Here is a 13573-nt window from a genome sequence, read left to right as displayed (position 1 = left end):
ATCTTGCAAATCCATGTATTATAGGACTTTAATTTTTGCCAGGCTGGGAGGTGTGAAATGGTATCATCTCATTGTGGTTTTAGTTTGCATTTCCCTGAATACTCAAGAAATTGTCTTTTCATACGTTACTTAAGCATCATTTGTGTTTTCTGTGACATTCTTTAATCCATTCTTCTATTGAGTTGCTTTTTATTGATAAATATTTTTAATAGTCTATGCTAATCCTTTGTCAGTTATATGTTATTAAATATAGTTTTCCAGGTTATGACTGGCCTTTTTACCCTTTCAGTGGTATCTTTTTTTCTTTTTTTAAATCCTTTTTTTTGCATCGCTTTTCAGAGAGAGTAGAAGGGAGAAAGAGAGAGAGGGAAGGAGGGAGGGAGGAACATCCTTGTGAAAGAGACACATCGATTGGTTCCCTCCCGTATGCGCCCCAGCCTGGGCCAGGATCAGCCTGCAACTGAGGCACATGCCCTTGGCCGGAACCAAACCCGGGACCCTTCAGTCCGAGGGCCAGCGCTCTGACCACTGAGCCAAACCAGCAAGGGCTCAGTGGTATCTTTTGATGAATAATTTTGGTGGTGTTGAATCGATCAATTTCTTTCTTTTATGGTTGAGCGTTTTGTGTTTTAAGAAATTGTTGCCAAATTAGGGGTCATAATTACTTTCTTAGGCTTTTCTAAAAGTTTTACAGTTTGCCTTTACAATGTAAACCTTTTAACTGTCTGGATTTGGTTTTTGTGGATCTGTACAGAGAAATAGATTCATTTTCACTTTTTTTTAAAGCAGTGTTCCAGACCATTTATTAAAACTTTTATCATTTCCCCACTGACCTGCAGCACTAGCCGTAATCTGCCAGGTTTCCATGTATACCAGGTTCTGTTTCTCTGTTCTCCAGTTTGTTGCATTGGCTTGTCTGTACCTGAGCTAATGCTGTACTGACTTAATTCCTATAGCTTATAATTCTTAATACCTGATAGAGCAGATCTGCTGCCAGGTTCTTCAGGATCTTTTGGCCCTTTGCTCTTGATACGTTTTAGAATTTGCTTATCATGTAGTTTTTTTTTAAAGCCTGTTGATGTTTTGATTAGAATCGAATTTGTTGAGCAAGTTGGGGAGAATTGCATTCAGCTTTGAAGTTGAGATTGTAGCATCTGCAAGAACACAGAAATCTACCTGCTTAACCATTCCCGACATTTGTGCAGTAGCATTCTTCTGCCTACATCATGAGCTGCTGTTTCTCTCTTTTGTTTTGTCCTAATTTTTTATTTCTAGGATATTACTCATAGATTTTTTTTTTTTTATGTAATAAAGAGATTTGGTGTAGAAAGGGAGGGCTACCATATGTGCCTAGTCTGTCATCATGAAACAGAAGTCTGAAAAGGGAAAAATTGTATCATTAGTTTAAAAAATCAAAATGAGACTGTAAGATTGTTGTCGTCTCTAATGTAAAGCCTGATCTAGAGATATTTATTTTATTCTCAAATTTATATCCCTTTGTGCTGTCCTTGCTAACAAACAGCTAATATTTTCATTAAAAAAGAAAAAAGAATGACTTTGGAGTATCTTTAGTTATTCAGTGTTTGTTTTAATCAGTGTCACTAGAAATTATGCCTTTTTTGGCAACTTAATTGAACAGACCTTTTTCGTATCCCAGCTAATGTGTATCATACCCACCCTGTGAGTCATCAGAGATACAGTGATAAGCAAAGCAGGTGGTGTCCCTGCCTTCTTGGCACCATTAATCAAAAACTACAGCACATAATTACAAACTGAACCGAGATAGTAGGGATAGTTGTAAGGTGTCTGTCCTATCTGGGAGGGCTTCCTAAGGAAATGACATTTAAGTGAAAATAGGAAGATTTTGAAAAAGTATGTTCCATGCCTAGAAAAGAATTTCGGTGGCCCAGACACAGGAGAGATCATAGCATATTCATGGAGCTGAGTACAGTCCAGTGAAATTTGAAAGCAGAGAGGGAGAGAGAATTATATAGCGTGATGAGTACAGGAAACTACAGGCAGCAGGAGGGTCTGGGCTGTAGAGGTGAGGTAGGCAGGAGCGGGTCATAAAGGGCTTTGTATCCCATGCTACAGAGCTCAGATTTTATTCTGTTTCCTGGGGAACCATTACAGAATTTTAAACAGGAAAGACCTTGTCACATTTCTCTCTTAGATCAAAACTGGTAGCTGTATAGAAAATAGGCGTTGTTAGTGAAAATGGTGATGCGTTGTTATCTTGGCTTATTTTTAAAAGCTCTATTTTGTTAGCTAGTGTTGAGTGGTATAGTATTTGTTAACTAATGCAGTTTTTATATCTAATTATTCAGCCTATAAGCAAGCACCTTCACGTCTGGTTGGTTATGAAGATGATAGACTTAGAACTGTAAATATCCCTTTTGGTCTAAAAATCTAATTCTAAGATTAATAATTGTAGCCCGTGCTCCTCTGCTTTTTTCCTAGAGGGTATCCTGTGTGATGGAACAAGTTTAGTTTCACAATTTGAAGCTGTTCTGGGTCAAAAGAACAAAGGGGTAATCACTGGTTGTTTTAGAGACAGAAGAGCCTTCCTTTAAAGAAATGGGTGGTTTTTGTTTGTTTATTTATTTATTTTTTAACCTTAGATTCTAGCTTAAATGTAGCCTAAAAGGTGGTAACCTTAAAGGATGTGGCAGTGGCATACTTAGGATTCTTTTAAGTACCTTTTGTGTAATACATGACTCGGGCCCCAACCTTTGACTGAAGGTTGCTCTCTGCCTGCTTGTTTTGTCATCTAATGAAATTGGAAAATGATTCTAAGAATATTTTTCCCCCTAGTACACTTACTAGGGGGGAAGTTGTGCATTTTATTAAAATACGTTTTAATCAATAAAGATATATTTTAAAAAGAGGGGAAAAAAATACGTTTTTTTCTCTGGTCCATTACTTCCCATTAAGTGCCCCAGTTGCCGGGTTGACGTCCTGTAGATAAGTGATTGTGGGTGTTTGTTGGGAGAGAGAATTATAAGGTGGTCCTTGTAGCTCTTGGCCTCCAGAGTTACAAAGCAGTAGTCTGTTTATCTAGCAGTATCTTTCCAGCACATTGCTTGATTTGAGACATGCTTCAGTATGTTTTATTTTAGATACTTTTTAAAGTATTCTTTCCACCTCCTACTAGGGCTGCTAAAGTGTAGGGGCATGTGTGTTACAGAAAAGAAATAGAATTAAGTTGGCTTTTAGGATAGTGTGTCCTTTTCTTTTTTATTTTTAAATATGTTTTTATTGATTTAAGAGAGAGGAAGGGAGAGGGAGGAGAGAGAGAGAAACATCACTGATGAGAGTCATTGATCGACTGCCTCCTGCACGCCTCCTGCTGGGGATCAAGCTCACAGCCGGGGCATGTGCCCTGCCTGGGAATTGAACCCCCATCTCCTGGATCCTAGGCCTATGCTCAACTGCTGAGTCACGCCCAGCCGGGTGAAACAATCACTTTTATAGTATACAGAATTAAATAGTTTTTCTGTAAGCAGTTCAGAACTCTCTAAAGAGTAAACTAGTAGCTTATAGCTAGTTAATAATATTTTTTCTTATGCAGGATACTGAGAAGTCAGGAGACATAAAGTGAAATAGAAGGCATCCTCAGATTACTCAAATTCCAGTGGAAAATGAGAGGTTGTTTACGATAGGTGTAATGGTGCATTTCAGTAAAGATAGCAAAATTTATTCTAGGCTTAACAGTTGTATTTTCCTCTGTTTCTTTTTATGACCAATGTGTCCTACCCTCTTACCATAGCTAGGGCTCTTGTAAATAAATATTATATGTACCTAGGAGAGGAGATGGACATTTGAGCACAAATCTATCATCACTAGTCAAAAAAATAGTATGTTTCCTAATGCTCTTTTATATTAGGATAACCTTCTGGTTAAAGATAGTAGGTTGACCACATGCCTTTATTGACTATCCCTCCCCAGATGCAACTAAAAATATGTAAAACAGTAAAAAAAAATTATATCACAAGGGCAAAGTGAAGGGGAGAGGAAATAGTAGTACACAAGAAATTTCAGTATTTGGAAGATTGAAGTTGTGGAGAAGTGAGAGCTGACCAAGCAGAACAGAGGAAGACATATCCTAAGCATTTGCAGAGGGGAATGTCTGTGAGAAGTGAACCGGTTTTCCTTGTACAAATTGCAGAGGCTCAGGACTTAGAGGCACACAATATTGCGCACGCGCTCATGTGTGTGTGTGGCAATGTAACTGCCATCCTCTGGGACAACAAAAGAACATACATATGTTTACATTTATTTGAGGAGAAATTAAACCTGAGAGGCTCCTTATTCATGTCAGGGGAGTCAGGAAAAGGTGTGGCACCAGAATAAAAAAGGTGGGTTCAATAAAAGGTGGGTTCAGTAGAACAGCCCTGCTTTCAGAATTGTAGCTTGACTCAAAATCCTTAGACAAGAGATGGGAAGATTCTTTTCTGGATAAACAGAATACTCTGGAAAAAATACTTTAGGTACCCCACCCCCATCTTTAATGAAAAGGCTAACTTATCTCCCAGCTTTTTCTTTTTAACCCTCACCTGAGAATATGTTTTTATTGATATTTAGAGAGAGGAGAGGGGAGAGAGAGAGAAATATCAATCAGATGCCTCCTGTTTGCATCCCAACTAGGGATCGAACCCACAACCTAGGTATATGCCCTGACTGGGAATCAAACCCACAACCTTCTGGTGTACGGGACAATGCTCCAACCAACTGAGCCACCTGACCAGGGCTCCCAGTTAACTTTTTAAATACTTCTATATATGAGTAGACAGTGAAGGATTGCCAGACATTTGAGAAAAATCCTTAAATAAGAGAGACCAAATCAACGGGATAAAAAAGGAATGTGGAAGAAACAGACAATGTAAGTAGAAAAAAATGCAACCTACACACACACATATACCATATATTAGAGAAGATAAATTGCATCCATGAAACAAGAAAAGTATTCTCAGAGAGAGAATGATCAGAGAACAGTGGGAAGTAATTCTTTGAAAATCAACATTTACGATACCCAAAGCAAAGAAAAGATGTCAGTAAGTGAAGAGTGGAAATAGTTAATAAAAATTTCCCATATCATTAAACAGTAATGCAAAGATTAAAAAAAAAAATGAGAGAAAAGATAACAGTTTAAAATCAGACCAAGATGTACTTATATAACTAATAATGAACAGAGAAAATAGAAGGAAATAAAGAAATAATAGAAAAAAATTCCCAGATCTGAAAAGTATGATTTCCAGATGGAAGGGGCTCACCGAGCACTCAGCACAGTGAAAGAATGAAGAACACATCAAATCGCATCCTGAAATTCTATAATACCACAGATAAGATGGCAAAACCTTTATACTTCCAGTTAAGATGAAGTGGCAGGGACCCCTGTACCTGAAAGAACTGAAACACTGGGGAAAAATATACAAAACAATGGTTTTCAAGACATTGTATGTCAGACAATAAAGGAAAGTGATTTCTAAGAGATGGGAAGCAAGTGAGGTGAGACCTGCAGTTGATCCAGCTTACTGTGTGGAGAGGATTTTCAGGCTGCAGCACAGGGAGGGGCAATTAGGTGTTGCAGAGTTGAGAAACAGCTGGGAATTGGGGGATACCAAAGCAGCTAGTTTGTAGTACACGTACTAAAGAGGAAAGAGAGAAAGAGAAAAGTCTGTGGAGGGCCCCCCTTGAGTCTTCATTTGCACACATATGTGAGGAAACTACCCAAGTCTGGAGAAAGGGCCACTGGAAATGATTAGGAATGTTCCTTGAAGCTCACATGGGCCAGAACGTTTCCTGTTTCCACCATTCAGAGTACAAAACATTATATGATAGAGGTTTTGCCTCAGTAATGGGGCAGAATTAACCTTAGGTTAAATGTTGCTCCAGTCCTGCCTAACAAAACCTTAAAAATAATATCTAGAAGGATCCGCTGTTTCTAAATTTGTTTCTGTCCTGTATGAGTAAAAAGCTAAGAATCGCCTTTCTATGTCCCAGAACAAAGTTCACCAATATTTGTAGGAATACAAAAATATCTAGCACCTAACAAGGATAAAATTTCAATGTCTATCATCCAATCAATATTTTTCTGGCATGCAAAGACCCATAATGAGCAAAATTCACCAATTGGAATCAATCCAGAAATGGCACAAATGATGGAATTAGTAGGGAAATACATTAAAACAGTTAAATAACTGTATCCCATATATATGGAAGAACTCAAAGGAAAGATTCAGCATATTAAGAAGCAGCAGTGGAAGATATAAAAAAGAGCAAATCAAAATTCTGCAGTTGGAAAATACAATGGGTGGAATTAACAGTAGACATTGCAAAAGAAAAGATTACTGAATTTAAAGACCATGGCAATAGAATCCATTCAAAATGAAACATAGAGAAAAAAACTGAAACAACAGTGAACAGCTATGGGACAACTTCAGGCAGACTAATTAATATAAGTGTAATTGAAGTCTCCAAAGAAGGAGAAGGAGCGACATTAAAAAATATTTTTTTTAATTGCTGGAAATTTTCCAAATTTAATGGAAACTATAAAAACAGATTCAAGAGTTCAGTTTTTCAAGCACAGGAAACATGATGAAAAGACTACACAAAGGCACATAATCAAGTTGTTTAAAACCAGCGATAAAGAGAAAAACTTTCCAACTTTTGGCTCAATTTTCTATAAACCTGAAACTACTCTAAAGAATCAAGTCTATTTAAAATAAAATGCTTACTGTTGTAAGTCAGAAAATAAAAATCTGGCAGAAAAAAAAAAAGACACATTACATATAGAGGAACAAAAAATACCAACAGACTTTATGTAAGTAACAATGCAAGCTGCAAGACAGGAACAACATCTTTAAAGTACTGAAAGAAAGGAAAAAAGTCAAATTAGAATTCTATATCCTGCAAAAACATCTTTCAAAAATGAGGGGGAAACAAAGACATTTAAAAATGTATAAAAGCTGAAAGAATTTACTACCAGCATACCTGTACTACAGGAAATGTTAAACCAAGTCCTTTAGACAAAAGGAAAATGGTGTCAGATGGAAATTCGGATCTGCATAAAGGAACGAAAATCACTGGGAATGGTAAATGTTTTTCCTTATCTAAATCTCTTTAAAAGGTGGCAGAGTGCCCTGGGAGAAAGGGAGGGAAGGTCATTATAAAGACACATGTTGTATGATCCCACATATATGAAATGGCCAGAATAGGCAAATATGTGGAGATGAGACAGAAAGTAGATTAGTGGTTGCCTAGAGTTTGGGGTGGGGGAGAAGGGAGCATTGGGGAGTGATTGCTAATGGGCATAAGGTTTCTTTTAGAGATGATTAAATGTGCCAAAGTTAGATTGTGGTGGTGGTTGCACAACTCTATAAATAGTATACTAAGATCCATTAAATTGTACAATTTAAACAGGTGAACTTTATGGTATTTAAGGAGTTATAGCTAAAATAACAACAAAGGAAAGAAAGAGAATTATAAAAAATGCTTAACCAAAAGAGGAAAATAAAAACAAAGAATAGACTATTAGAAAGAAAATAATAGGATAGTGAGTTTAAACCCAACTATGTTAATAATCACATTAAGTGTAACTGATCTAGACACCCCAATTAAAAGGCAGAGATTATTAGATTACTAAAGCAGATCTAATTTCATGCTATCTACAAGAAGTCCACTTAAAAAATACAAAGCCCCATAAATGGGTTAAAATAAAAGAATAAAAAAAGTATGCTAACAAGGAAAAGAAACCTGGACTGGCTGTGTTAATATCAGACAAAATAGGTTTTAGAGCAAAAACTAGTGCTCTAAATATTTAAGGGCTAAGGGATAGGAGGCTATTTTATAATGACAATAGGGTCATTTCATTGAGATGATACGACAGATCTAAACATTTATGTGCTTAATAATAGAGCTTCAAAATACATGAAGCAAAAATGGATAGAATTGAAGTAGAAATAGACAAATCCCGTTATATCTGAAGATTCTAATACACTTCTCTCAATAATTAATAGAACAAGTAGACAGAAAATTGCTAAAACTGCCAACCAACTTGACCGATTGACATTTATAGAACACTGCATCAGCAGAATGTGTGTTCTTTTTAAGTGAACATGGAACATTTACCAAGATCATATTCTAGGTTCATATTTTAAAATATTAATAAATTTAGAAGGGTTTAAATCACACAAAGTATTCTGTGACTACAATGTAATTAAAGTAGAAATCAATAACAGGTCACTGGAAATATTTGGAAAGTAAATAAAACACTTCCAAATAAGTGAAATCAAATAATATTTAGAAAAGATATTAGGAACCTCTCCTTGATGTGGAGTCTCTGGCTCTCTCATGTATGCAGGGTTCTCATACTTATGTATGTGTTAAATTTGGTTAATTTCTCTTGCCAAAAAGAAATAAAAGATATTCACCAGAATGAAAATGAAAATTCTGTTTGATAGTGCTAACTCAGTACTTAGAGGAAATTTTTATAGTATTAAACACCCATATTAGAAAAGAAAAGAAAAAGATTTCAAAGCAATGGCTTTGGTTAAGCCGTCTTAATAAACTAGAAGAGAAGAGCAGGTGAGAGTCAAGAAAATAGAAGAAAAAAAAATTAAAATGTAGATTAGTGAAATAGATGGGGGGAAAAACACAGAAAAATGAAACCAAAAGATGATTTGTTGAGAATATTAATAAAGTGGATAAACCTGTAGCCAGACTGATGGGAAAAAAGAGAAGACACAAATTACCTATATTGAAAATGAGAAAAGTGGCAAACCCTACAGATTTTACAGATACTAAAAAGATAAGGTAATAGTATGAACAAATATGTTCAAATGAATCTAACATACTAAGGTGGGGAAATTTCAGAGCTCACTCAAGAAGAAATAGGTAACATTTCTTAGGAATATTTAGTTTGTAGTTACTAAACTTCCCACATAGAAATGTCACACCCAGATGGCTCCATTTTAAGGAAGAAACATCACCAGTTCTACACAAACTTCGAGAAAATTGAGTAAGAAGGAATACTTTCCAACTCATTTTATGACACCGGTGTTGCTGTGATAACCCAACCAAAGACAAGAAAAGAAAGCTGCATTCCAGTATCCCTTATGAACATAGATGCAAAATCTTAGCAAGATTTTAGCAATTAGAATCCAACAGTATATAAAAAGGGTAATACATTATCAGCAAGTGAATTTTATTTCAGGAATTCAGGGTTGATGTAACATTTGGAAATCGATGTAATTCACTATATTAACAAAAAAGAAAAGATTAACCATATGTTTTACCTCAGTAGATAAAGAAGAAGCATTTGACAAAATCCAATATCTAGCACTGGCCAGTATGGCTCATTTGGTTAAGAGTTGTCCCATGTACTGAAAGGTCACCTGCTCGATTCCCATCAGGGCACATGCCCAGGTTGCAGGTTCGATCCCAGGTCCAGGTGTGTGCATACCTGTGGGAGGCAACTGATTGATGTTTCTCACATCGATGTGTGTGTGTGTGTGTGTGTGTGTCTATCTATGTGTCTATCTCCCGTCTCCCTCTCCCTTCCTCTCTCTAAAAAACCAACCAAACAAACAAAAAATCCAATATCCATTTCTGATAAAAACTTTCAGCAAACTTAGAATAATGGAAGGAAATGCCCTTAACCCGATAAAAGTCATCTTTTAAAAACTTACCACTGGCGTCAGACTTGATGAAAAAATGACTCTTTCGCCCCGAAGATCAGGAAGATTGCAAAGATTTGCCCCATCACCACTATTATTCAACAACCTACTAGAGGTTTTAGCCAGTGCAGTAAGGCAAGAAAAAGAAATAAAAGGAATCCAGAGTGAGAAGGAAGAAGTAAACCTGTTTTTATTCACCAACAACAGATCAAGTTTTCATAGGAAATCCTGTGATAGCTACAAAAACACCAGTTATAATAAAGTTTTAAGATATAAGATTGATATTTAAGAATCAGCCCGGCCATCGTGGCTCAGCAGTTGAGCATCGACCTATGACCCAGGAGATCAAGGTTCAATTCCCAGTCAGGGCACATGTCCAGGTTGTGGGCTCGATCCCCAGAAGGGGATGTGCAGAAGGCAGCTGATCAATGACTCTCTCATCATTGATATTTCTCTCTCCCTCTCTCTTCCCCTCTGTGAAATCAAATATTTTTTTAAAAAACAGAATCAATTATGTTTCCATATGCCATCAATGAACAGTTGAAAATCAAAACTTAAAAAGTTGTACCATTTGCAGTAGGAACAGAAATTTTGACATAATGAAGCAGAAATCTGACAAAAGCAGTGACAAATCTGTACACTGGTAATTATAAAACATTGCTGAGAAATAAATAAATAAATGGAAAGATTCACTGTTTTCATGGATTAGAAGACTCAATATTGTTAAGAAATCGGTTCTCTAAATTATTGTTAGAGTCAGTGCCATCCTAATAAAACCCCAGCAGGCTTTTTGTAAGATTGTCAAGCTCATCCTAATATTCACATGGAAATGCAAAGGACCTAGACAAGCAGCTTTGAAAAAAGTAAAAGGCTTATACTATGTAGTTTCAATGCTTATTTTATTTTATTTATTTATTTATTTTAAATATATCTTTATTGATTTCAGAGAGAGGATAGGAGGGGAGAGAGAGAGAGAAACATCCATGATGAGAGAGTCATTCATCAAGCCCGCAACCCAGGCATGTGCCCTGACTGGGAATCGAACCCCGATCGCCTGGATCCTAGGTCGACGCTCAACCGCTGAGCCATGCCCCGCCGGGCTCAATGCTTATTTTAAAATTTCAGTAATCAAGGCAGTATGGAGTTGACATAAAGATAAAGATAGAGCATTGCAATAAAGTTGAGCATCCAGTGGTTCAAAATGTCATTGACCTAAATGGCAACACTGGCAGAAGAAATCTTGAGGTGGGAAAAACATTTTCAACCTAAATATGTTTATAGTAAAAGATTACCAAAAGATAAACCAAGAAGAGGAAAAACACAGGATCTAGAAAAGAGATTCTAGCACAGGACAGAGGTGAAGGAAAGTGCTAGGACAACAGCTGTGCCAGAAGCCTAGGCATAAACTGCTGATAGGAACAGGGGGATCTGAGAGCAAGGTGACTAGTTAAAAAAAAGAAAGGAACTGATGTGTTTGAATTTACAGAGAACACTGATAGGTGTGTGGCAGAAGTGTTTCAAAAATTTCTGAAAAGCAGGGAAACTTTAAAATGTAGCAGTTACTAACTTCAGTAGAAAGGAAGGATTAGAGTTGCACAAGGAAGGTGGTATGATCTTTGTAAACTATTTGTCTATACCGCATATATCGTCTATATAGTCATAGTAATGTAAATTGTTCTTTCTAGATGAATATAGTCAAATTGAAATAAGGTTTGATATATGTTTTCCACATTGCTTGGTATATAAATGGTTGGCCTTTATTATTTTTAAAGTTTTATTTATTGATTTATTTAAGAGAGAGAGAGAAACATCGATTTGTTGTTCTACTCATTGGTTGATTCTTGCATGTGTCCTGATGGGAATCTAACCTGAATCCTTGGCATATCAGGACAATGCTCTAACCAACTGAGTTACCTTGCCAGGGCCAAGATGTAGGCCTGTGCCCTCTGTCCTTTAATCAGGCCTGGTGCTGTGCCAACCTGTATGCCTCTTTAATCTGGACACTGTCTGGTTGTCCCCACCCCCGATTGATGACAAGATTAGTTACTGTACTTTATCAGTTTTTTATCAGTCATTGTCTTTAGGGGAAATCTCTTTTCTAGAATAACTTTGTTCTTAAAATATGTCTTAGGAAAAATAAAACATTAGGAATACCCTTTTAAATTTTGTTTAAATAGGTTCTTTTTTTATTGCCCTTTAGGAAGTAGGAAGAAAGAGAAGGAACGGCCAGAAATTTCTCCTCCATCTGATTTTGAGCACACCATCCATGTTGGCTTTGATGCTGTTACTGGAGAATTCACTGTAAGTTTACCTAGTTGGGACTGACTTTCATATCATCACTCAAGCTCTTCTATTCAGTAGTTAAGTTTGAAGTTAACTTTTTTATACACATATGAATTATGAATTCTTATCGCTTTTCCCTCCTAAAAGTGTTTATGGATGGATGTATCTTTTTTCTAGGGAGCTGGGACTATTATAATTATGCAAAATAGATTTAGATAAATAGACCTTTAAGAAAACTAGGCCTAACCAAGTGAGTTACCTGGCCAGGGCCAAGATGTAGGCCTGTGCCCTCTGTCCTTTAAACTGGACCTTTAGTCAAACCTGTAGTTATATAGATTGATTTATGTATTTTGTCATCTCTGGAAATTCATTTTATTAAAGCAATTCAGAACAACTAATTTCTGACTGTCTTGTTTTTAGGGCATGCCAGAACAGTGGGCTCGATTATTACAGACTTCCAATATCACCAAATTAGAGCAAAAGAAGAATCCTCAGGCTGTGTTGGATGTCTTGAAGTTCTATGACTCCAACACGGTGAAGCAGAAATATCTGAGCTTTACTCCTCCAGGTAAGACATCAATCAGTTCTACTTCAGATGAGATTGCAGAGTTGTGAAGCTCTTCTAGATAAAAGGATTGCTTCTAGAAAACGAAAAAAAACCTAAGCTATGGATTTTGTCTCCATTGTTTCCCTTGCGTAGATCTACCTTTTATAAACTGATTGGAACAGCTTATATGCATAATTTGGAGTCTGGGGATCATATTAATGTCTTAATTTTGACAGAAGTGGATGTTTTGGCCTTTGTTGTTTTTTCTCTTTATTTTTGAATGACTTCCAGCAATAGGGAAAGATGCTGATTTACAGTTCATACTAGAAATAAATTTATTGTTAGTGGGACAGGAGGAGGGTTGTTTTACTAAATTGTAACATCATATGTATGTAAATAAGCATTAGATTAAAAGAATTTATACCTCAGAATTGAACTATCATCAGGTAAGAACTGGAATATTAGTGGATTTAAAAAAAGTTTATTTGTTTGAATCAGGGTTGGAATAAAGTTCATGCATTGCAGTTGATTGCTATATCTCTTGAATCCTTTTTGATATTAAGGCTTCTTCTCCCTCATATTGGTTCTCATGGTCTCTTTTCCTTGCAATTTGTTTGTTAAAGAAACAAGATAATTTGTCTTATTTCTCTAGCGTGGATTTTACTAATTGTGTCCCAGGGTGTCTTTTAATGTGTTTCTCTGTCCCCTAAAGTCATACATGTAGCTTTTAAAAACAATGTGATTGAGCTAAAATCATACATGTAATTTTAATTGTACTTTATTTGATTTCATCATTGCAGAAACAGAGACCACTTGGCAAATGATTTTGACTTTTTTTTCCTAGTCTAGTACATCCTTAGCAAAAGGTTGAACTTGTCCCTAGAGCTTTTCTGTGTAAATTAATCACTTTAAAAATCAGTGACCAGAAAATGATATCTTTCATATAAGTAAAACAAAACTTACTCTTCTAAACTCCAGAATGAATTTTAACATTTAGTCTTTATGAACTGGTTTTGCCTTCAGGGATTTGCTTTTGTACCAATCACAGTTTATGTCAAGAATTGTT

The 13573-nt window shown here is 36.2% G+C and overlaps 1 protein-coding gene across 1 annotated transcript in view; it reads left to right on the top strand.

The window, feature by feature from the left end:
• The window catches only part of PAK2 (p21 (RAC1) activated kinase 2), an 81267-nt gene that overhangs the window by 40514 nt on the left and 27180 nt on the right, over positions 1–13573 (top strand). Inside the window, exons 3-4 of the mRNA XM_081138766.1 lie at positions 11878–11978; positions 12381–12528. Of these exons, the coding sequence (XP_080994892.1) occupies positions 11878–11978; positions 12381–12528 (249 nt within the window). The remainder of the gene's footprint in view (positions 1–11877; positions 11979–12380; positions 12529–13573) is intronic.

The sequence above is a fragment of the Miniopterus schreibersii genome (assembly GCF_964146895.1).
Source record: "Miniopterus schreibersii genome assembly, chromosome: 5".
NCBI lineage: Eukaryota > Metazoa > Chordata > Mammalia > Chiroptera > Miniopteridae > Miniopterus > Miniopterus schreibersii.
Note: the sequence above shows the minus strand (reverse complement) of the source record. Positions and strands in the feature narration are given on the sequence as shown.